Below are 18,760 nucleotides of genomic sequence, written 5' to 3' on the forward strand. Positions count from 1 at the left end.
CTACTACGTAAGTCCCGTCCCTTCTTGCTTACGCAGTCGTCCATATATCTACCTACGGTGCTAGGGAGTCTTGACTTTGAACAACTGCTTATCTACCAGGCAATATATGTACATAGATCAATATGTACGCAACAATTACGTCTCATCCCCACAAGGGCAATGACAACGGTCATTAAACAATGTAGACACCCAGGCCTAAGAATCGAAACGCAAGTAGCTTGCAGAGAAGGGGTATATAACCGATGAAAGAAAATCGAACAGCAACGCCCCTGACGGAATGACGAAAATCACGAGACGAACAATCGCAGATGAGAAAAAGAGGTCGACACGGAAACTGACTGGCAACTTTTGTTCGAGACGAACAGCCGGGAAAGAAACAAGGAACAGCGCTATCGTCATGGCGTAACCGGCATAAATGACACTCGCACACCACATGGCACACGCACATCTGCAGGTTATCATCATCCATCGTCCCCTTGACCCCCGTCGATGATCTTGCGCCAATGCTGCGGTAGGCAGACACAAACCAGCGGGAACGCCTTGATCTCGCCCACGGGAGCCGGAGAGGTCATCGGTCGCTGGGAGCCATTCGACACGCCACTGTCGCGTTGTTCCCGGTGTCGCGCGTCGTAATCCTCCGCGCTCTCCGGCACCCGGATGCCTGTCGCCCAGCCATCATCCCAGATGCCAATCACCTTGAGCATCTCCCCGCGGTCCAGCGCAAACTCGTCATTCGCCCGAGGCTGATACGCCCACAGGACGGCCACCTTGTCGCCCGGGTGGATGTCATCCTGGGAGTAGTAGTCCTGGAACGTGGACAGCTGCTCCGACTGTCCGCTGGTCATGCCTTCGGGGGATGAATACTGGCCCACGGTCCCGGAGCGAGGGGAGGTGTCGCTTCCGGCGCCGGCGAGGGCGGACTGGCTCGAGAGCGATCCGTGCCGTTTGCCGGTGGTCGGGGGGATCTTCTTCGACATGGCTCCAGGACTGGCCCCGTAACCCTCCGAGTCGGATGAGTCGCTGTATTTGGCACCCCCGAAGAAGGCGGCCGAGGTGCGGGAGCGGGCGGGGGAGAAGCTGGGGACCTCGCGCAGAGCGGACATACGGGCTACCCGCCCGCCGGGGACGGCCGCATGACTGGGACTGGAAGGCTGTTGCATCATCGCGACGAAGCCCTTTCGCTGCGGATTGGGTTGGTTGAGAGCGCTCTGGTTCTGGCCCCGGCGCTTGCGACACCAGTGGATCAGTCCAAACGCGATCAAGGCCACCAGGAGGGCGAATCCGGCCACCGATCCGACCACGGCGCCCGCGATTTGCCCGCCAGAGAGGCCGTGATCGGCGCCAGCGGAAGCGTTGGCGGACTGGGTGAAGATCGAGTGGATGGTGGCCGTCGGGTAGGGCACGGAGACATCTTTGCAGCGGGATTCGGCTTGGGCATTGACGCAGCAGGAGTCGGTTGAGTTGGGCGAGCTGGCGCCGCAATACCCACACAGGCCGATGAGATTGGAACGGAAGCCACACTCGTCGGGCTCGTTGTCGGCGCCATCCACACAGGTCACGGTCAGGGAATCGGCCGGGCGGCCACAGATGGTGAAGTCGGAAACGATCTGGTCCATGTAGTTGCTGGCTCTCCTGGGACAGAGTTTGGAATTGACGAGGATGGACTCTTCACTTTCGGCCATGGATGCCTGTGTGGGGGATTAGGGATGATTGTTGGGAGAAGTGGAACGGGGGACCAACACAAGACTCGGCGCAGAGGGGCCTCGATTCTTCGTCGGACAGGTCACAGTCATCCTTGGAGCTTTGGACGAGGCCACTGCAGATGGCACTGACCGTGTAGCGAGCGTAGAAGTTGTCGGGGTTTGTCAGATTGGCGTCCTGACACCCGAGATAATCGACGTATCTGAGGAACGGGCATGAGCCATGGATCGGGGGAGGATGAGCCATTGGGACTTACTTTCGCTGGATGTAGGGGGAGCCGACATAGTTGGAGAGCTGTTCATCGAAGGTAGAGACAGAGGAGACATTTTGCATGAAGGGGAAATCGGCGTAAAGACTGGAGCTGGTAGAGATGGAGGAGGTGTTGAAGGCGGGACACTGCGTGGACCCGGCGAGGGAGATGCAGGAGGACATGATGGAGTGTTCAGTAAAAGATCATGTTGTACGTGAAGGAGTGAAGAGGGTGGAAGATGGAGAGAGAGAGAGAGAGAGAGAGAGAGAGTAAGTGAGTGAGTGAGGAGTGAAAAGAGAGTGATGAGGCAGCCTGAGGCGACGAGGCGAAAAGGGGAAATCGAAGGGTTTATACTCGGCGGAGTTAGCGCGCTCCACCAAACAGGCGTTTGATAGATGAACCGGTGATAGATAGAACGTAAGATGAGAGAGAGTAGATCGAAGGAAATTCAGAAATAGGAAATCGGAAAAAAAAAAATAGAAGAATAAATAATAGCAATGATCGAAATTGAAGAGGGATCCAACAGGAGACCTGCAGGAACAAACTCAAAGTTGTGATGAGTCGACAGGTCGGTGCGAGAGTCCGTATGGACTGCATTATTATATGATCATACAAAAAGAGGCTCCGGACTGTTTGTTGTTCACCATAATCAGATAGAATCCGGATCTCTATTGCATCCTACGTCCACAGGACCGAGTGGACTGTGTACTGTGTATCTCTCCATCATGTTTCGAATCGTCGCCTGCCAATCGCAGGGCTCCGGGCGGCTCCTCCGGCGATCGCTATTTGGTTCAGAGTCAGTGCAGAGGAGATTTCATCCGCCTTCCTTGCCGCGGGAATCGTCTGATGTAAGGATGGATGTGAGGGACTGGATGAATCGCTCTGGAATGTGACCCTCACATGGTGCGTATGCTCGTCTGGTGGGATTCGCTGGAGGGCAATATTAATGATATTAATGATCTGTGGCTGATGTAGTTGGGAATATCGGGAATATTGGGAAATATATACTGCGTACACTCACCGACCATCACATACAATTCCACAGCCAGATACCTAGATACCATCTATCCAATAAAGAATACTTAATGTTCGTCACTTCACTATACCTAGGTCCTATGCTTAGCAGGTTGGAAACGTCATGTCAGTCAGGTCATCCACGTCAGGTGACCGACATCATCTGACCCGGCAGCCATCGAGAACCAGAACGAGTTCATATCAACCCGCTGACAACCCCTCACCATCGCCCTCACCCTGATTCTTCTACCATCTACCACCATGTGCGGAAGTGATATTTTTTTGGGCATCCTCGCCATCTTCTTCCCCCCAGTATCCGGTACGGTCCTCATCTCCCCCCCCTCTCTCTCCCTCTGTCTGACTCCCACAGTCTGGATCAAAGTAGGCGTCTGCACGGCGGATTCCATTATCAACTTGGCCCTCTGCTGCCTAGGCTATGTCCCCGGTCTTCTCCACGCCTGGTACATCATCCTCAAATACCCTGAGCCGGACTACGACGACCCCAACTACGAGCCTATCGCCGGAGGCTCCAACCGTCGTGGCGATGTCGAAAACGGCTCCATCACATACTACTATGTCTCGCATCAGCCCATGCAGCCGCCTCCCTCGCAGAGGGGATATGGCACGTTGAACCCGCAGTCCCAGTCACAGTCGCCCAAACCGGCCGGTGCGAACCCGCCCAGCGCGCCCGGTGCCGGTGCAAGCAGCAGCCATGCAGAAGATGCTCGTCCGCCACCGACATATGCGGAGGCAGTCCGGGGCGACAACAAGATACAGGATCCCCAGTAAACGGGGTAGGGCTGGATGCTGTCCGCGCTTCTGCATGTTTACGCCGTATGATATTAAGCGATGATGTATTTGAGTAGCATTATACGAATGTATGATTATAGTATTGTTTTGTAGATGACATTTCTGCAGAATAGTAGATATCTCTATATATATGTATATGTATATATATATATATATATCTGCATATATAGAGAGAGGGGGATGTGCTCATACTCAGGCTCCACTCAGCCTCAACCTCACCCGCACCGCTTTAACCCAACACCGCAACAACTTCACAACTTCACCCACCCACACCCGGCAATGCAATCCCTGCCATTGCTGCTCCGCCAGTCCCTCCGACCAAAGGGGCCTCTCCCCCGACTCTCCTCTCGTCCTCTCTCTCCTCCCTTTCCCGTCCCCTCCCTCCGCTTCCGGCCCTTCTCCGTCTGTCTTCAATGCCACTTCCGAACGCCCTCTGCGCTCTCCGACTCGTCCAAACCCGACCCCCCCACCCATAAATATGAACCGTCGGAATCGACCGCTGCATCCCTCGAGGAGAGCCTAAAGACGCAGACGCAGACGCAGACGCAGCAGACCGATGCGGACGCCCGCCCCAGCCATGACCCGACCTCCCCGCGCGACAGCCTCCCCTCGTACCTGGACGACCGTCGGTCACAGTTCTCCAAACAGTTCAGCACGATGATGGACAACCTGCAGTCGAACGTGTTCGTGGCGGGCCAGCGGCTGAACGATCTGACGGGGTACTCGGAGATTGAGGCACTGAAGAAGGAGATCCACGCGCAGGGTACGCCTCCTCCCCTCCCCCACAGAGAAGAGTGTCTAGACACAACCAATCTAACCTCGGGAGTACAGAGGACCGCCTGCGGGTCGCCCGCCGGCACGTCCGCGACGCCAAAGAAGCCTACGCGGCCGCCATCAACCGCCGCTCGGCGTCGCAGCGCGAAGTCAACGAGCTCCTGCAGCGCAAACACGCCTGGTCGCCCACCGACCTGGAGCGGTTCACCCACCTCTACCGCAACGACCACACCAACGAGGTCGGGGAGCACGAGGCGCAGGCCGCGCTGACCGTCGCCGAGCGCGAGGCCGAGGAGGCCGCCGCCGCGCTGAGCAAGAGCATCCTCTCGCGCTACCACGAGGAGCAGGTGTGGTCCGACAAGATCCGCCGCATGTCCACCTGGGGCACCTGGGGTCTGATGGGCGTCAACGTGCTGCTGTTCCTGGTGTTCCAGATCGCGGTCGAGCCGTGGCGGCGGCGCCGGCTGGTGAAGGGCTTCGAGGAGAAGGTCATCGAGGCGATCGAGAAGGAGCGGGAGATGAACCACGTCGAGGTCTTGGCTCCCCCTGCTGCTACTGCCCCTGCTGCTGCGGCGGCGGCGGCGGCAGAGGTGGATGTGGTGGATTCGACGGAGAAGGTCGACGTGGAGGACTCGACCGTGGCCGTCCCGGATGCTGTCCACGAGGAGAGGGCGGCGCCCCTGCCGAGCGTGCCGTCGACGCTGTCGGTCGACGCCTGGCGCCAGTACCTCCGGGACCTCTTCAGTGAACGCAGCATGACCATCACGCAGCGCGATCTGTCCTCGGTGGCGCTGCAGAGCGCTGCGGCCGGCGCGGCGATGATGGGGCTGGTGATTGCGCTGATCCGGCCGCGGTGAGCGCGACACCCACCCATTGTACTGTACAGTTTAGACGATGAATAGATGTAATTATACGTATCATGCGGCATTATTTTCCTTCCACTCGCGGGGATATGACAAAAGAAAATTGCATGACTATACGAACAAGACTAATAGACATATATTCACCAACCCCGTGCGGGCAACCTGCCAGCCCACGACCGACAGACCACCCCCAACGGATCTCTATACCCCCCAAAACAAAGACTGATACAGGCTCTATGAGCGAAGCAGCGACGAAGGTCGAAGGAAATAGAACAAAAGGCGCGGTCTTTTTTCCCCCAATCCCTATTAAAACAAGTCTCTCACCCCAGAGACATCCCCGCCCGTCACTTCCGTTGTTCCATCATCGAACCGTCCGGGAACCCGCTTAACCGATGACGAGGGTCTCCTCGGAGGGGAAGTTGTACTGGGGCACCTCGAGGTTGAGGGGGGCGGGACCCTTTCTTATACGGCCGGAGATATCGTAGTGGGAACCGTGGCAGGGGCAGAACCAGCCGCCAAAGTCGCCAGCCTCACCGATGGGGACACAACCCAGGTGAGTGCAGACACCTGTACGTGCGTTAGCCGACGCCAGGAGAAGGGAAGACCAGTAGATGGGAGGCCAGGAGAGGGGAGGGGAAAACGAACCCAGCATGACGAGCCACTCGGGCTTCTGGACACGGTCGGAGTCGGGCTGGGGATCACGAAGGCCCTGCCATTCGATGTCCTCGGCCTCCTTGATCTCATCCTGGGTACGGTGACGGATGAAGACGGGCTTACCACGCCACTTGATGATGACCTGGAAGGGGGTTAGCGGAGGCTGCGGAGGGACGCAGGAAGCCAAGGGACATCACATACGTTCTTGCCCTCGGGGATCGAGGCCAGACCGATTTCAACCTTGGCCTGGGCGAGGACGTCGGCGGAGGCGGACATGTTCACGAGGAAGTCTGCGATGGCACGTCAGCAGTTGTTTCTAGCCCCAAAGCCTATCCACGGTCACGGCGACAATCCGGACGACATCAACCACAAGATCGACTCGATTCCTCCGGGGATTCGTTCGCATCAGAATCACCTACCCTGGACAGTCGCCTTGGCACCAACGGCAGAGGCCAGACCGAGGGAGCCAGCCATGAAGTAGGAGAAGACCTGGTTGGAGCGGGGGGCCTTCTTGGACTGGTATTTGCTGAAATCGGGGATCTTCGCGGTCGACGAGGACGAATTGGCAAAGGGACTGGCGAAGGTGGGCTTGGTAGCCTCCGAGACCCCCCTCCGCTGCTGGCAGGAGGCGACGGCGGCGCGGGTGGTAGGGAGCTGCTGGCGGGCGCAGGAGCGCAGCAGAGAGGTGGAAGCGGCGGAGAGAGACATGGCGAAGGAAGCAATTGTGGTTTTTCAATTGCAGAGAGGGGGAGGTGGGGGGTGGTGGCGGAGCAGCTGGGGGAGGAGATGGAGAGGGAGAGGAATTTCTGGATGAAGTTGAAGTTGGACGTTCGGAGATTCGGATTCGTGGGCGGAATAAGGGGGATCTGATTGGCTGGAGCCACCCGGTAGGATGTATACTGTGGGAGACATTTTTACAATCTTTTCGATGGTTTCTAGTCTTCTAGACAGACTTGTAGAGGCATTAAATAGTGTCCTTATTATATATTATATCCTATATTCTTTCTCCATCTCTGAAACGATCGATCCTGGGTGGTGCAGGTTCTTCAGGGCTTACCTAATCGCCTCTCCGTTATTTCCCGTGACTATGGACCCTTAGTATAGCAATACACAAACACATGATATAGATGATAGACTGCATATAGATGATAGACCGTCACAGATAGATAGGATCTGATGATATAACATCCTAGTGCACCATAATCATACAACATCAAATCCCACATGCCCCTTCAATGCATCCAAATCAGTCCAACCCAAACGCCAACCAACTCCAAACCCAGAATTCGATCAATCGCCATCCCAAACCGACTCTACTCATCCTTCATTTCCACATCTTCATCCCCTCCCTGCGACTCCACCGTCCGATCCACCACCAGCGTGCTGACCGCCCCCGACGCATGCATCACCACCGGTGCCCGGGGACTCTTGGACGTCTTCTCCTCCGCCGACGGTCGCGTCGTCTCCGGCGCCGGCTCCCCGTTGGTCTCTCCCTGGGGCGGAACGACTCCATTCAGCGTGCGTTGGCCCTTCTCGACCTCCGCCTCCCGGGACGCCTCTTTGGCCCGCTTCTCCTTGAACTGCTTGTAGGTGGTCGTTTTGGGGATCACGTCGGCGAGGAATTCGAGATTATCGATCCGGGATACGGCGGCCGCTGGAAACGGATTAGTTCGGGGCATCTGCGCGTGGGTGGCTGCCGCGTAAGAGTCTGAACCCACCGAGGTCTTTGTATTGGACGGTCTTGCGCGGTTTGCGTTCTGACTTGACGACGTTATGTCCTTGTTCCGTAAGATATTGGATGAACATTTCCTGGCCCAGTCAGCAGGGAAAGCCGGAATGGATCAGACCGGTGGCGGAGGAACTGCACGCACGGTCGCCATCGCGATCACAAAGGTCGCGTTGCTGGAACATTGCACAATGTCCTCGTCCAGCTGGATGATTTTCTTGATTCGGGAGACTGCAGGACCCGTCAATGGCACGTCTATCCTCACCGGACGGAATCCGACATACTGGGCAGAACACTCTGGCCGCTGATCTCATCGGAGGGCGGGGGGTCCGTGGTGGAGGTTGTCTTGGGAGGCATCATTGGCGCGTCGAGTTCGATCGGTCGAAATTGGAGATATTCAGATGGGACGCATGTATAGGTCGAGGGGAGTGGGAAAGGGAGGTCACGGATGGCGGAGGTGAAGAGGCAAAATGATGATGTTGCGGCGCGCGACGCGGAACTTCCGATCACGGTTTCGCGTGATTGAGTACTTGATGGATGGATGTACGTATGTACGGCGTATATACCTGGCTATGCATTATTCTTTAAATTCTTATATGCACTGTAGCTAATGAATATCCATTCTACCTATGATGACCTAATTATTGACCGTCAGGATTGACATGCTTCCAACAAGTATATACTATCCATAATCCACCAGTATATCTGTATATCTCCCTATAGGGTAACAGATACTCCTGAGATCCCCTTCTACTCATCAGCTTCATCTCTTCGACTTCTTACTCGACATCTCACTACCGACTTCCTACTTGGGTCCTGCTGACAAAAGAAGGAAGAAATCACGGTCCTATTGACAGCCCAATCCGGTCAGCACCCCACGTGATATCAACTTACCTAATCCACCGACGATCACCTCCAGCTCTTTCAACCAACACGATGCTCTCCATGCTCACCCCCCGCGTTCTCTCCATGGTATGAACTCAATGCCGCCCTCGTCGACCTCCGCCCGTTCCCCCTCGGTCCTCTCTGAGCGGCGGAATTGGAGGAGGTTATCCGGCTTCTCCACCTCCTCCCCCGTCGACCACCGCCCGTTCCCCGACAACGGCCACGCGATCATCACCGAGGAGATCAGCGAGATCAAGCGCTACGAGGACTTTACCACCATCGACTGGGTCCAGGATGCCATCCACGAGCAGGTGCAGCGACGCGCCAAGCGTCGGGACGGGTCGGGCTTCTGGGATCAAGAGGGCACCTTGGGATGGCGGCGGAAGGTGCGCGAGTCCTACGACGCCGGACAGGCATGGCTGGTGATTACCATTGTCGGTGCTGTGATCGGGCTGATTTCCGCCGTGTTGAATATCATTACCGAGTGGCTGTCGGACATTAAGCTGGGGTACTGTACGACGGCCTTCTATCTGAATGAGCAGTTCTGCTGTTGGGGGTCCGAGGGAGGTATGCGAGGCCGCCCTGTCAGCTCCGAATACCCTCCGTCATGCTAATCTGGGCTCTCCTAGGCTGTCCCGAGTGGAAAAACTGGACCTCTCTCTGGCTCATCAACTACATTGTCTACATCTTCTTTGCGGTTCGTCCTTGTTTCTGTCCGGATCCTCTCCTGTCCTGATCCACCAGCCCTGACCCCTCTAGATCGTTTTCGCCTTCATCGCCGCACGTCTCGTCAAATCGTTCGCGCCGTATGCCGCCGGGTCGGGTATCTCCGAGATCAAATGCATTATTGCCGGGTTCGTGATGAAGGGGTTCCTCGGGGCATGGACCCTCCTGATCAAGTCCATTGCGCTGCCGTTGGCCATCGCTTCGGGCCTCTCGGTGGGTAAAGAGGGGCCCAGTGTGCACTTTGCGGTCTGTGCGGGGAACGTCATCTCGCGCTTCTTCAGCAAGTACAAGCAGAATGCCTCCAAGACCCGCGAGGTGTTGACGGCGACGGCGGCTGCGGGTGTGGCTGTCGCGTTCGGCAGTCCGATTGGCGGGGTGCTCTTCTCCCTCGAGGTAGGCTCCTCCCTGGGAGGCTGCAGGCCCGTACTGATTTCCTGCAGGAAGTTGCGTCGTATTTCCCGCTGAAGACCCTATGGCGGAGTTACTTCTGCGCCTTGGTCGCGACGGCGGTGTTGGCTGTAAGGAGAATCGCTCTGTTCGTCGCGGCACTCGCTGACAGCCCCAGGCCATGAACCCCTTCCGGACCGGACAGCTTGTCATGTTCCAGGTGCAGTACGACCGCACGTGGCATGCATTCGAGCTGATTTTCTTTGTGCTTATTGGAATCTTTGGCGGCTTGTACGGCGCGCTCGTCATCAAATGGAACCTCCGCGTCCAGGCGTTCCGGAAGAAGTTCCTCTCCCAACATGCCGTCATGGAGTCGGTCGTCCTGGCGGCCATCACCGCGGTGATCTGCTACCCCAACATGTTCCTGAAGATCAACATGACGGAGATGATGGAGATCCTCTTCCGGGAGTGCGAGGGAGGCCATGACTACCACGGCCTCTGCGAGTAAGCGTGCCGGCATTTTCAATCCCCCCAATGACAACGCTAACGACACCAGATCGAAGCACCGATGGGCGACGGTAGCGTCGCTGGCCGCCGCTACCGTGCTGCGCATCTTCCTAGTGATCATCTCGTACGGCTGCAAGGTGCCAGCCGGCATCTTCGTGCCGTCCATGGCCATTGGAGCGTCCTTTGGCCGCCTGGTCGGGATCCTCGTCCAAGCGCTGTACGAGAAATTCCCGAACTCGCAGTTCTTCGCCTCCTGCGAGCCCGACGTCCCCTGTATCACCCCGGGCACATACGCCTTCCTCGGCGCGGGCGCCGCTCTGAGTGGCATCATGCACTTGACCATCTCCGTGGTGGTCATCATGTTCGAACTGACCGGCGCACTAACCTACATCCTCCCCACCATGGTACGTCGCAACCCCATCCCTCCGTTCATCCCTTCCCCCGCTGACCACGCAGATCGTCGTCGGAGTGACCAAAGCCGTCGGCGACCGCTTCGGCAACGGGGGCATCGCGGACCGCATGATCTGGGCGAACGGCTTCCCCTTCCTCGACAACAAAGAAGACCACGTATTCAACGTGCCGGTCTCACACGCCATGACCTCCGACCCGGTCTCCCTGCCGGCGTCGGACTTCCCCGTCCGCGAGGCCGAACACCTCCTCAGCGACAACAAGTTCCAGGGCTTCCCGATCGTGGCGGACCGCACCAGCAAGACCCTCGTCGGGTACATCGGCCGCACGGAGCTCCGCTACGCCATCGACCGGGCCCGCGCGGCCGGCATGCTCTCGCCGACGGCCTGCTGCGTGTTCACCGCGGAGGCGGCCGAGGCGTCGGTGGCGCGGCGGGCGTCGTCGGTGTCGCGTCCGCGCCGCACCTCCGAGACCACCTTCGACGACATCCAGCGCCACGCCGGCGCCCGCGACGTCGACTTCAGCCCCTACGTCGACCACACCCCGCTGACGGTGCACCCGCGGCTGGCGCTGGAGACCGTCATCGAGATCTTCAAGAAGATCGGCCCACGGGTGATCCTCGTCGAGCACCGCGGCCGTCTGTCCGGGCTCGTCACCGTCAAGGACTGCCTCAAGTACCAGTTCAAGGTCGAGGCCGAGGAGCAGGCGCTGGCGGCGACGCACCCGCCGGAGTTGGCGTTGGGGCAGGCGACGGGCCGCGGCGGCGGCGGCGGCGGCGGCGATAGCGACACGCTGGAAGACCGCGTGTGGGGGGTTTTGCAGTGGGCGGGATCGAAGGTGCCGCGATGGCGTCGCGAGAACGGCCCGGGGTCTCGGTCTCTACTGGAGACGACGCGCGACGAGGGCATCCCCAGCGGGACGGAGGAGGACGATGGGGTGGTCGAGTTGGAGGAGAGACAAGACCGTAGATAGTTTTTTTTTTTTTTTTTCTTTTTGTCCGTTCTAGAGGATCCGGTATCTTCGTTCGTCAATTATACCAAGTTATTATCAACCATGCTGGATGTTTCAATCAATTGTCCCTCATGCCCACCAACACGCATCCGCCGCCCATCATCCCAGCCCCCACCCACCACAGTCCGCCGACCTTCTCGCGGAAGACGATCATACCCAGTAGTGCCGTGACGAGGAAATTGGCCGAGGTGTTCGTGATGGATACTTTGGTCGTGGAGGGCGCGGCGGTCAGCGCGCGCGTGAAGAGCGCCCACATGATGACGTTGCAGAGGACGTTGAGCCCGAGACAGATCTAGGGGGGTTAGCGGCGTACGAGCAGAGGCAGACGGGAGACGTACCCCTCGAACGGTCAGCTCCAGCAGGGGATGGTCGTCGCTGGCGTGGAAGAAATGCAGGATGGCGAGGGCCATTGCGGAGGTTTGGTCGGCGGTGGTGCTGTTGGGTTAGCAGACCGGCCGATGCGAGCGACAATTCCGTATACATACAGCTTGGCGAAGAGCCCATTGAGGGCGGCAAAGGCGCCGCTGGCGAGAGCGAGGGCGATCCAGCGCGAGTGGGAGGGATTCATGGTGTTGGTTGAGTCGAGTAAAGGAGGAAGTACATACGGCGTCCGGATACGGAAAACGACGAGGTCGATGCCAAGCAGCTTATCTTATCACATGCACATCGGTATAGTTCACCATCTGTATAGACCAACTACTCCGTATATAGACCACGATGCATGCTACGGCGACAAGCGCTGAATCCGCCATCTATACCCCCCATCTATACCCCCCTCGTGCCCCCCATGCACCCGCACATAGCGAAACCGATCATGCAGCCGGCTGCGTCTCCCCTGCCAGAACTCCACACTCTCCGGCACAAGCCTCACGCCGCCCCAAAACGGCGGCAATGGGATCTCCCGCACGCCCTCGAACCGCTTCTCCATCTCGCGCACCCGCCGCTCCAGCAGCGCCCGTCCGTCGTCGATATCCGTCTCGTCCACGTCGCGCGGAATCACCGGCGGCGTATCCACCCCGACCTCCTGCGCCAGGCTCTTGCGCCGCCGCTCCAGCAGATCCGCCGGCTCCGCCGTCCACAGCACCTTACTCTGCCAGCTGGCCCACGCCCCGATCTGGCTGCCCCGCTCGCGCGTCCGCCAGTACAGCTCGCTCTCCTCGCGCCGGAGCGGCTCCACCCGGCCCTCCACGCGCACCTGGCGTTCCAGCGCCGCCCAGCTGAACGTCAGCGCCGCCCAGCGGTTGCCATTGCGGCCGGGACGGGCATCGTCGTCGTCCGGGAGGATCGGCTCGTCCGTGTCCGGGATGGCAGGGGGCCCGTCGAGGCCGTCGGCGCCGGCGTCGTCGTTCGGCCCCTCCTCCCCCCACACCTGGCGGCCCTTCCCCTCGCGACTGCCCCAGTTGCTGTAGATGACCCAGCCGCGCTCGTCGAGCTCCTTGAGGTAGACGACGCGGGCGCTGACGCGGCCGGACGGCCACGACGCCGTGGCGAGCGTGCAGGTCTCCGGGGCCGACGCCGGCAGGAGCCGCGGGTCGCGGAACCAGTTGTGGAATTGGTGCAGCGGGTTGGTCGGGTGCATCTGCGACACCGTCAGCGGCGGGTTGCTCACGAATTGGTGCGCACGCGCCGGGTGCGACACAATCTGGCTCTCGGTTGCTGAGTTGGGCGTGGACGTCTCCGAACGGAGGGATTCGGCGATGAGCTGCGTGACTGCGGAGGGCGGTGCGGCGGGGGCCGGGGCGGCCATGGAGGCGTCGCCCGTGGAGGGGTCAATGTCTCCCGGGGCGACTGTGTGTTGTGTTAGCTGTGTAGAGTGTAGAGCATGGTAAGGGGGGGGGGGCGCACAGATCAGTTTCTTGGGACGCTTGCCGTCAGCGTCGCTGGGGCTGCTCCCCGCAGTCGTGGCGGGGTTCATGGTGCTCGACGGTCGAATCGAGACGAATGGGACGGTCCGGAAGGCTTTCGACGTCGAGAGCAGTCGAGGAAGACGCATGGACTGGGGGATGGAGAAGACTGAAGGAGGGAAGAAGAGAAGGTGAAGACGAAAAGACGAAGCGGAGAAAGAGTGGATGGCGTCATGTGCCGCGTCCATCCCGATTCGGTATACACCAGTATACCTGATACCTACTGAGGTATGTACAACCACCCTGCACAATAATACTCGAGTCACATTCATATGTAATTCTAATGAGCTGAGAGGATCTATCAGATGAACAATTATAAACAATCCCAATGGTATACACAACACACAACGCCGTCCGCTGAATGCAAAACCCCCATCCCATCCATCCTATACCACAGTTGCCTCCATAGACTCCATTCGACACTCCGTCGAACCACGGGTCCAGCCCTGAAGGACACATTAAACCGAAATATCTCCCAAATTCCTGTCGAAAAGCTCCTTCAAGGGCTGTCAAAGAAGGGAAGGCAACTCACAGAGCAGCCGCGGCCGCTCCACCTCCAACCAGATCCACGATCTTGCTGGCCACCGCGTTGGGATATCCCCGGGACAGCATCTCCTGCACGGTGCGCGACGCTCCCTCCCGGTCATTCGACAGCAGGAACGCCCGCGTCATGGCTTCGTAGGTGCTGGGCTCGCGCTTGTCCAGTCCAATGCCGTCGTAGATCGCCTTGGCCTTGCCCACGTTGCCCGCGGCCGCCCAGCCCTGGATCAGCGTGTTGGCAATGTACGCCGTCATCTCGACCCCGCGACGCGCCATATCCGCCACGATCGTCTCCGTCTGCGCCACCTGCTGGTTCGTCACCATCGCCTCCAGCAGCGCCTGGTAGAGGCACGGCTGCAGCCGCACCGTCGACTGGGCCGTCACCGACTGGAACACCTTGTGCGCCGCCTCCATGTCGCGCAGCACGCATCCGTGCGCGTGGATGAGCGACGCATAGTGCACCGCTTCAGGCTGCTGTCCGCTGGCCTTGATGGTCTCCAGGACCTTCTCGGCCGCCGTCATGTCCACCGGCTCCAGAGACGCGTGCGCGTCGATGAGCAGCTTGTAGGTGTGCATCGTCGGCCGGATGTTGCGCGTCAGCATGCGCTCGTAGTAGGCCAGGACCTTGCTGCGATCGCGCTTGGTGTTGAGGAAATACTGGATCATCGAGTTGTAGGGTGCCGGCCGGGGCTTGTAGTTGGGCATCGACTCCATCTCCTCGAACATCTCCTCCGCGAACCGCTCGTCGCTCACGCGACACAGCGCGTTCACGATCGTCCCGTACGTTACGCTGGTCGGGCGCACGCCGTTGGCGCGCATCTCGGCGAAGTAGAGCAGGCAGTCGTCGATCCGGCGCGCCTTGCCCAGCTTGCCGATCAGCGCATTGTACAGGAAGGAGGTCGGCTCCACGCCCTCCGCGACGGCGCGGTGGAAGATCTTCAACGCCTCCGTCGCCTCGTCGAACGTCTTGGTGGACTCCTTGAGCGTGGTGATGTACAGACCAAAGGTGTTGGCCGACGGGGCCGAGCCCAGTTCCAGCAGCTCCCGGTGGTACTTGGCGGCCATCGTGCGGTCGCCCAGAGTCAGAGAAGAAGCCACCATGGCGTCCAGGATCGACACCCAGCCGTACTTCACGGCGTGGTACTGCGGAAGCAGAGGGACATCTCGCCGGGCCATGCTCAGAATCTCATTCACCAGATCCATCCGGTGCACCTTGGTGGCCGCCGTGATCAACTTCGCGTAGGTGATGTAGCGAGGATGACGCCCGCTGCGGCGCATGTTCCGCAGACGGTTCAGGGCTTCGTTCAGGTGGGACTCCGCGCGACCGTGCGAGTTCTCCAGTTCTTCCGCAATCATCGAGGACCCGCGGAAGTCGGTGGCATACGCGTAGGGGTCGAACGAGTCTTCGCTCGGCACCGAGGTCATGGTGGTAGAGACCTCGGAAACAGGGGTATGACGGTCGGAAACAAACGACGACGGCGGGCTGGACGCCAACCCCAGATGCTCGTGCCACCGGCGCACCATGTCCGGACGGCTGTTGAAAAGCTTCCCAACCGCCTGGTCTACGACGCGGGTGGTGAAAGGATCCAGCTGAAGGCCGGTGGCCAAGGCAATATCCAGCATGTGGGCGAAGCGGATCGGGTGGGCGACATCGAATGCAGCGGAGCCGTTGTTGACAAGCATACCGGCCTGGACCTGGAGCGCCATGGACAAGTCATGCGCGTTGAGTTGCTGAATACCGAGAGGTCCCAGGCTGGCGACCGCATGCTCGGCGATCGGGGAAACCAGTCCGCCGTTCTCAACCATCGACCAGAGGAGAGTCATCGCGGCCTGAGGAGAAAGCACAGCAGCCGTCTGGATGAGAATACGGCCAATGAGATGGAGGCTCTCGTTAATCTGTTCACGGACGGGGTTCAGCTGGAGGTTGTCGGCGGAGGCATTGCGGATCCGCGCGAACATATTGCGAGCCTCCAGCAGGCCTTCCTCGATCTGACCACTCTTCAACAGCGCAACCGAATACATAGCAGTCGGCTGGATCATGTCCGACGTAGCCTGACCCTCGACGCTCAGCATGCGCCACAGGGGGCGGGCCGCAGTCACATTACCCAAGCGGATGTGCAGCGCCAGCATGGACACAGCGGGCCCCTGTCGACGGCCGATCTCCGTGGGGAGGGCATCATACGCTTCGGAAGCGGCCTGAAGGTTTCCGGCATCCGCCGCGGCCATGCAGATTTGGACCATGGCATGATCCAGTGCCCCATCGCGCAAGCGGGTCTTGGCTTGCTCCAGCGCCCTATCATGGTGGCCCGATTTGAGAGCGTGCTGCACCAGGGCGTCTTGCACGATAACCGACTCAACGGCGTCCTGGCGGGCCTCCTTGTTCTCCGTCACGCCATCGAACGAGGAGCGGATGCGTTCCACGAAGCGGAGGGCATCCTCCTCCTTGCCGCAGGACAGGTAGGCATTCACTAGGGCCGCGTAAACCTGTCCATCTAGACGCTGGATGATGCTGAAAGTTCCGTTGTCGTCTGAAATGGCAAGGGCCTTGTATTCGTTGTAGCACTCCAAGGCGCTCTGGAGGTCGCCGGTCGAGGCAAAGGCATCGATCATGGCGGGGAAGATCGAGGCGTGCGGGGTGACCTTGTTGGATTCCATGTGGCCATAGACGCGGATCATGGCTTCGACGTGACCTTCCTGTGCACATGCGGTGATGAAGTAGCGATAGGTATCGACGGAGAAGACCAGATTGGGATGCCGGGCCGTCGCGGTGGTGAACAGTTTAACGGCGATCCCCAGCGAGTTGTCTTCGGCCAGGATCGCCTGCTCGAGTTCGCTCGAGTGCAGCATGAATTTTCCGGGTTCTTCCATGCCACCGTAGCGGGCTCGATCCTGCTCCAGCAGGCCCTTCGACTTGATGGCGTCGTGAGCCCGGACGACGAAGAGCTCGACCAGGGTCTGATACGTCTGCTCGTCGGGAATTACCCTACGACGGAGCATATCGGAGTAGACATCGAGGGCCTTCTGGATGGCCTGGGCGGTGTCGCCGTGGAGCTGGATGGCCGACACCAACAGAGCGTTGTAGGCGGCCACGGTGGGGGTGATTCCGTCGCGGAGAAGGGCGGCAAAGGCGCCGGGGATTTCGGAGAACTGCTTCTTCGCGGCCAGCTGGACGATCTGGTCGGACGCGAGACGCGACTGTTCGGAGGCGACGTCGGCGATGGCAGCGACATCGTCCGGGAGGTCCGGGAAGGCCTCGGTTTCGGGGTGGTCCTTTGCTTCGGAGGCCTCCTCAGCTCGGGCTTGTTCCTCCTGGATTTGGATCTCGCGCGCGACGGCCTCTTCGACCTGGGCGCTGACATCGGCGTTGGCCGAGGCCTTGGAGATGTGAGGGGAATCACGCAAGGCGGCCGGGGGAGGGACCTCGTCGCCATCCTTGGAGCGGGTGACCTCCTCAGGGGTGGGCTTCCAACCGATACGTCTCTTCAGCTGTAACTGTTTCCAGTCACTGTCGTCGCCGGTCTGCTGGGCGTGTTGCCAGGCGGCGTAATAGGCGGCTAAGCCCAAATCGCCTGACCCAGAGCCCTGGCTGGCCTTGGCGCCAGCTCCCGAGGAACTCGAAGGCTGAAAGACATTCTGTAAGGCGGTGCGGGAGAATTTGGCGGGTTGGTTGGCGAGTTGGTTGAAGGTGGTGGAGGAGGCGTAGGACGACTGGGAGGCGGCGACTACGGATTGAGCATAGCCATGAGTGAAGGCTTTGGTGAAACTCTGACGCGCGAGGTGGGTAAAAGGCTTGAACACCATTTATCTTGCGGGCAACCTCTTCAGAGGGAAGAGGCAATACTGGGAGAGTCAGCGAGTGGAGAGAACAGGTGAGGGAAGGGAGGATTACCTTGCAAACAAAATGTGAGGAAAGATGCAGGTTCATTTGACGACGGGGGCCGTCAAAGGAACGCGCGGGAGAAAGAGGAAAGAGGAGAAAAGAGGCGGAAGATGAGGAAGATGAGGTGGATGAGGTTGAGAGAAGATGAAAATGAAGATGAAGACGAAGAAAGGAGAAAATTGTCAGCAAGATGGGGTTCCCGATGGGGTTAGCGCCGATACAGGCCGAGGGATAGCCGATCCGCCAATCAGGAGAATGCAATTCCGACAAGTGAGTACGGAGGACGGGAAGGAGCGAATCGGGGGATAAATCGAGACTATAGAATATAGAATATAGAATAATCGAAAAAGAGAACGAGTCCCTAGGTAGGATGTAGATTCCTGCTAAATATGTGCACGCGTAGAGCATGAAAATTCAATCAACCATGGGTACAAATCCCCGGATGCCTGAGGCCAGGGCCCCGGCCAATCGGAAGGTCGCCCTGGCGCCCCGAAGAGAAAGAACAGGAACCTGCTCGTCCGCCTGACTCATTCGGTCCCGGCTCTTTTTCTTGTCGGAGTTTGCGTTTTTGCTCCGACGGAGATCCGGAGGCCGAGGCCGAGTGACGTAATCTTGGCGGTAGTCCACTGTAGTTCACTCCTCCGGAGCAAGTATGAATACATCCTGCGGACCTGGTGATGACGACTTCCGTCTTTTTGTATGAATTTCTATCACAGGCTT

At 59.1% G+C, this 18,760-nt stretch overlaps 9 protein-coding genes across 9 annotated transcripts; 3 read left to right on the forward strand and 6 right to left on the reverse strand.

The window, feature by feature from the left end:
• Positions 1–353: 353 nt before the first annotated feature.
• On the reverse strand, positions 354–2,130 carry BDV59DRAFT_163695 (SH3 domain protein). Its single transcript, XM_073687604.1, has 2 exons — positions 1,741–2,130; positions 354–1,688 (listed from the first exon to the last, which is right to left on the reverse strand). The coding sequence occupies exons 1-2, from the start codon at positions 1,945–1,947 to the stop codon at positions 462–464; spliced, it is 1,434 nt and encodes a 477-aa protein (XP_073549504.1). The 5' UTR covers positions 1,948–2,130; the 3' UTR covers positions 354–461.
• Positions 2,131–3,003: 873 nt separating this feature from the next.
• BDV59DRAFT_174902 (putative stress response RCI peptide) lies at positions 3,004–4,005 on the forward strand. Its single transcript, XM_073689156.1, has 2 exons — positions 3,004–3,284; positions 3,336–4,005. Exons 1-2 carry the CDS (start codon positions 3,227–3,229, stop codon positions 3,752–3,754), a joined length of 477 nt encoding a protein of 158 aa, XP_073549505.1. The 5' UTR covers positions 3,004–3,226; the 3' UTR covers positions 3,755–4,005.
• Positions 4,006–4,007: 2 nt separating this feature from the next.
• she9 (putative mitochondrion biogenesis protein (She9)) lies at positions 4,008–5,640 on the forward strand. The gene is made up of 2 exons (XM_073687605.1): positions 4,008–4,538; positions 4,607–5,640. The coding sequence occupies exons 1-2, from the start codon at positions 4,055–4,057 to the stop codon at positions 5,404–5,406; spliced, it is 1,284 nt and encodes a 427-aa protein (XP_073549506.1). The 5' UTR covers positions 4,008–4,054; the 3' UTR covers positions 5,407–5,640.
• Positions 5,285–6,886, reverse strand: rip1 (ubiquinol--cytochrome-c reductase catalytic subunit RIP1). The gene is made up of 4 exons (XM_073689157.1): positions 6,486–6,886; positions 6,268–6,356; positions 6,058–6,208; positions 5,285–5,979 (listed from the first exon to the last, which is right to left on the reverse strand). Exons 1-4 carry the CDS (start codon positions 6,772–6,774, stop codon positions 5,798–5,800), a joined length of 711 nt encoding a protein of 236 aa, XP_073549507.1. The 5' UTR covers positions 6,775–6,886; the 3' UTR covers positions 5,285–5,797.
• A 493-nt stretch (positions 6,887–7,379) lies between these two features.
• Positions 7,380–8,149, reverse strand: BDV59DRAFT_200559 (histone-fold domain-containing protein; the record flags this gene model as incomplete). Its single annotated transcript, XM_073693613.1, has 4 exons — positions 7,380–7,720; positions 7,785–7,875; positions 7,938–8,023; positions 8,077–8,149. 4 exons carry the CDS (start codon positions 8,147–8,149, stop codon positions 7,380–7,382), a joined length of 591 nt encoding a protein of 196 aa, XP_073549508.1.
• Positions 8,150–8,735: 586 nt separating this feature from the next.
• BDV59DRAFT_212062 (chloride channel protein) lies at positions 8,736–11,677 on the forward strand (the record flags this gene model as incomplete). The annotated part of the gene is made up of 7 exons (XM_073695943.1): positions 8,736–9,244; positions 9,307–9,374; positions 9,437–9,796; positions 9,844–9,921; positions 9,969–10,294; positions 10,347–10,701; positions 10,754–11,677. Exons 1-7 carry the CDS (start codon positions 8,767–8,769, stop codon positions 11,675–11,677), a joined length of 2,589 nt encoding a protein of 862 aa, XP_073549509.1. The 5' UTR covers positions 8,736–8,766.
• On the reverse strand, positions 11,667–12,317 carry BDV59DRAFT_174917 (uncharacterized protein). Its single transcript, XM_073689158.1, has 3 exons — positions 12,202–12,317; positions 12,055–12,151; positions 11,667–12,008 (listed from the first exon to the last, which is right to left on the reverse strand). The coding sequence occupies exons 1-3, from the start codon at positions 12,282–12,284 to the stop codon at positions 11,775–11,777; spliced, it is 414 nt and encodes a 137-aa protein (XP_073549510.1). The 5' UTR covers positions 12,285–12,317; the 3' UTR covers positions 11,667–11,774.
• Positions 12,318–12,440: 123 nt separating this feature from the next.
• Positions 12,441–13,709, reverse strand: BDV59DRAFT_200562 (pyridoxamine-phosphate oxidase PDX3; the record flags this gene model as incomplete). Its single annotated transcript, XM_073693614.1, has 2 exons — positions 12,441–13,504; positions 13,562–13,709. 2 exons carry the CDS (start codon positions 13,707–13,709, stop codon positions 12,441–12,443), a joined length of 1,212 nt encoding a protein of 403 aa, XP_073549511.1.
• Positions 13,710–13,861: 152 nt separating this feature from the next.
• BDV59DRAFT_174920 (pentatricopeptide repeat protein) lies at positions 13,862–18,423 on the reverse strand. The gene has a single exon (XM_073689159.1). The coding sequence runs from the start codon at positions 17,959–17,961 to the stop codon at positions 14,149–14,151; it is 3,813 nt and encodes a 1,270-aa protein (XP_073549512.1). The 5' UTR covers positions 17,962–18,423; the 3' UTR covers positions 13,862–14,148.
• Between the last annotated feature and the right edge of the window lie 337 nt (positions 18,424–18,760).

Source organism: Aspergillus ambiguus, assembly GCF_047715705.1.
Source record: "Aspergillus ambiguus strain CBS 117.58 unplaced genomic scaffold BDV59scaffold_9, whole genome shotgun sequence".
Classification (NCBI taxonomy): Eukaryota; Fungi; Ascomycota; class Eurotiomycetes; order Eurotiales; family Aspergillaceae; genus Aspergillus; species Aspergillus ambiguus.

Coding starts and splice junctions, on each gene's coding strand:
- BDV59DRAFT_163695 (XM_073687604.1), bottom strand. CDS start 1,947: ATGGCTCATCCTCCCCCGATCCATGGCTCATGCCCGTTCCTCAGATAC. Junction 1,689..1,740: donor CCCTCTGCGCCGAGTCTTGT/GTTGGTCCCCCG, acceptor TCCCCCACACAG/GCATCCATGGCCGAAAGTGA.
- BDV59DRAFT_174902 (XM_073689156.1), top strand. CDS start 3,227: ATGTGCGGAAGTGATATTTTTTTGGGCATCCTCGCCATCTTCTTCCCC. Junction 3,285..3,335: donor CTTCTTCCCCCCAGTATCCG/GTACGGTCCTCA, acceptor TGACTCCCACAG/TCTGGATCAAAGTAGGCGTC.
- she9 (XM_073687605.1), top strand. CDS start 4,055: ATGCAATCCCTGCCATTGCTGCTCCGCCAGTCCCTCCGACCAAAGGGG. Junction 4,539..4,606: donor GAAGGAGATCCACGCGCAGG/GTACGCCTCCTC, acceptor TCGGGAGTACAG/AGGACCGCCTGCGGGTCGCC.
- rip1 (XM_073689157.1), bottom strand. CDS start 6,774: ATGTCTCTCTCCGCCGCTTCCACCTCTCTGCTGCGCTCCTGCGCCCGC. Junction 6,357..6,485: donor TGCCAAGGCGACTGTCCAGG/GTAGGTGATTCT, acceptor GTGCCATCGCAG/ACTTCCTCGTGAACATGTCC. Junction 5,980..6,057: donor CGAGTGGCTCGTCATGCTGG/GTTCGTTTTCCC, acceptor ACGCACGTACAG/GTGTCTGCACTCACCTGGGT.
- BDV59DRAFT_174917 (XM_073689158.1), bottom strand. CDS start 12,284: ATGAATCCCTCCCACTCGCGCTGGATCGCCCTCGCTCTCGCCAGCGGC. Junction 12,152..12,201: donor AATGGGCTCTTCGCCAAGCT/GTATGTATACGG, acceptor CTAACCCAACAG/CACCACCGCCGACCAAACCT. Junction 12,009..12,054: donor TGGAGCTGACCGTTCGAGGG/GTACGTCTCCCG, acceptor TAACCCCCCTAG/ATCTGTCTCGGGCTCAACGT.
- BDV59DRAFT_174920 (XM_073689159.1), bottom strand. CDS start 17,961: ATGGTGTTCAAGCCTTTTACCCACCTCGCGCGTCAGAGTTTCACCAAA.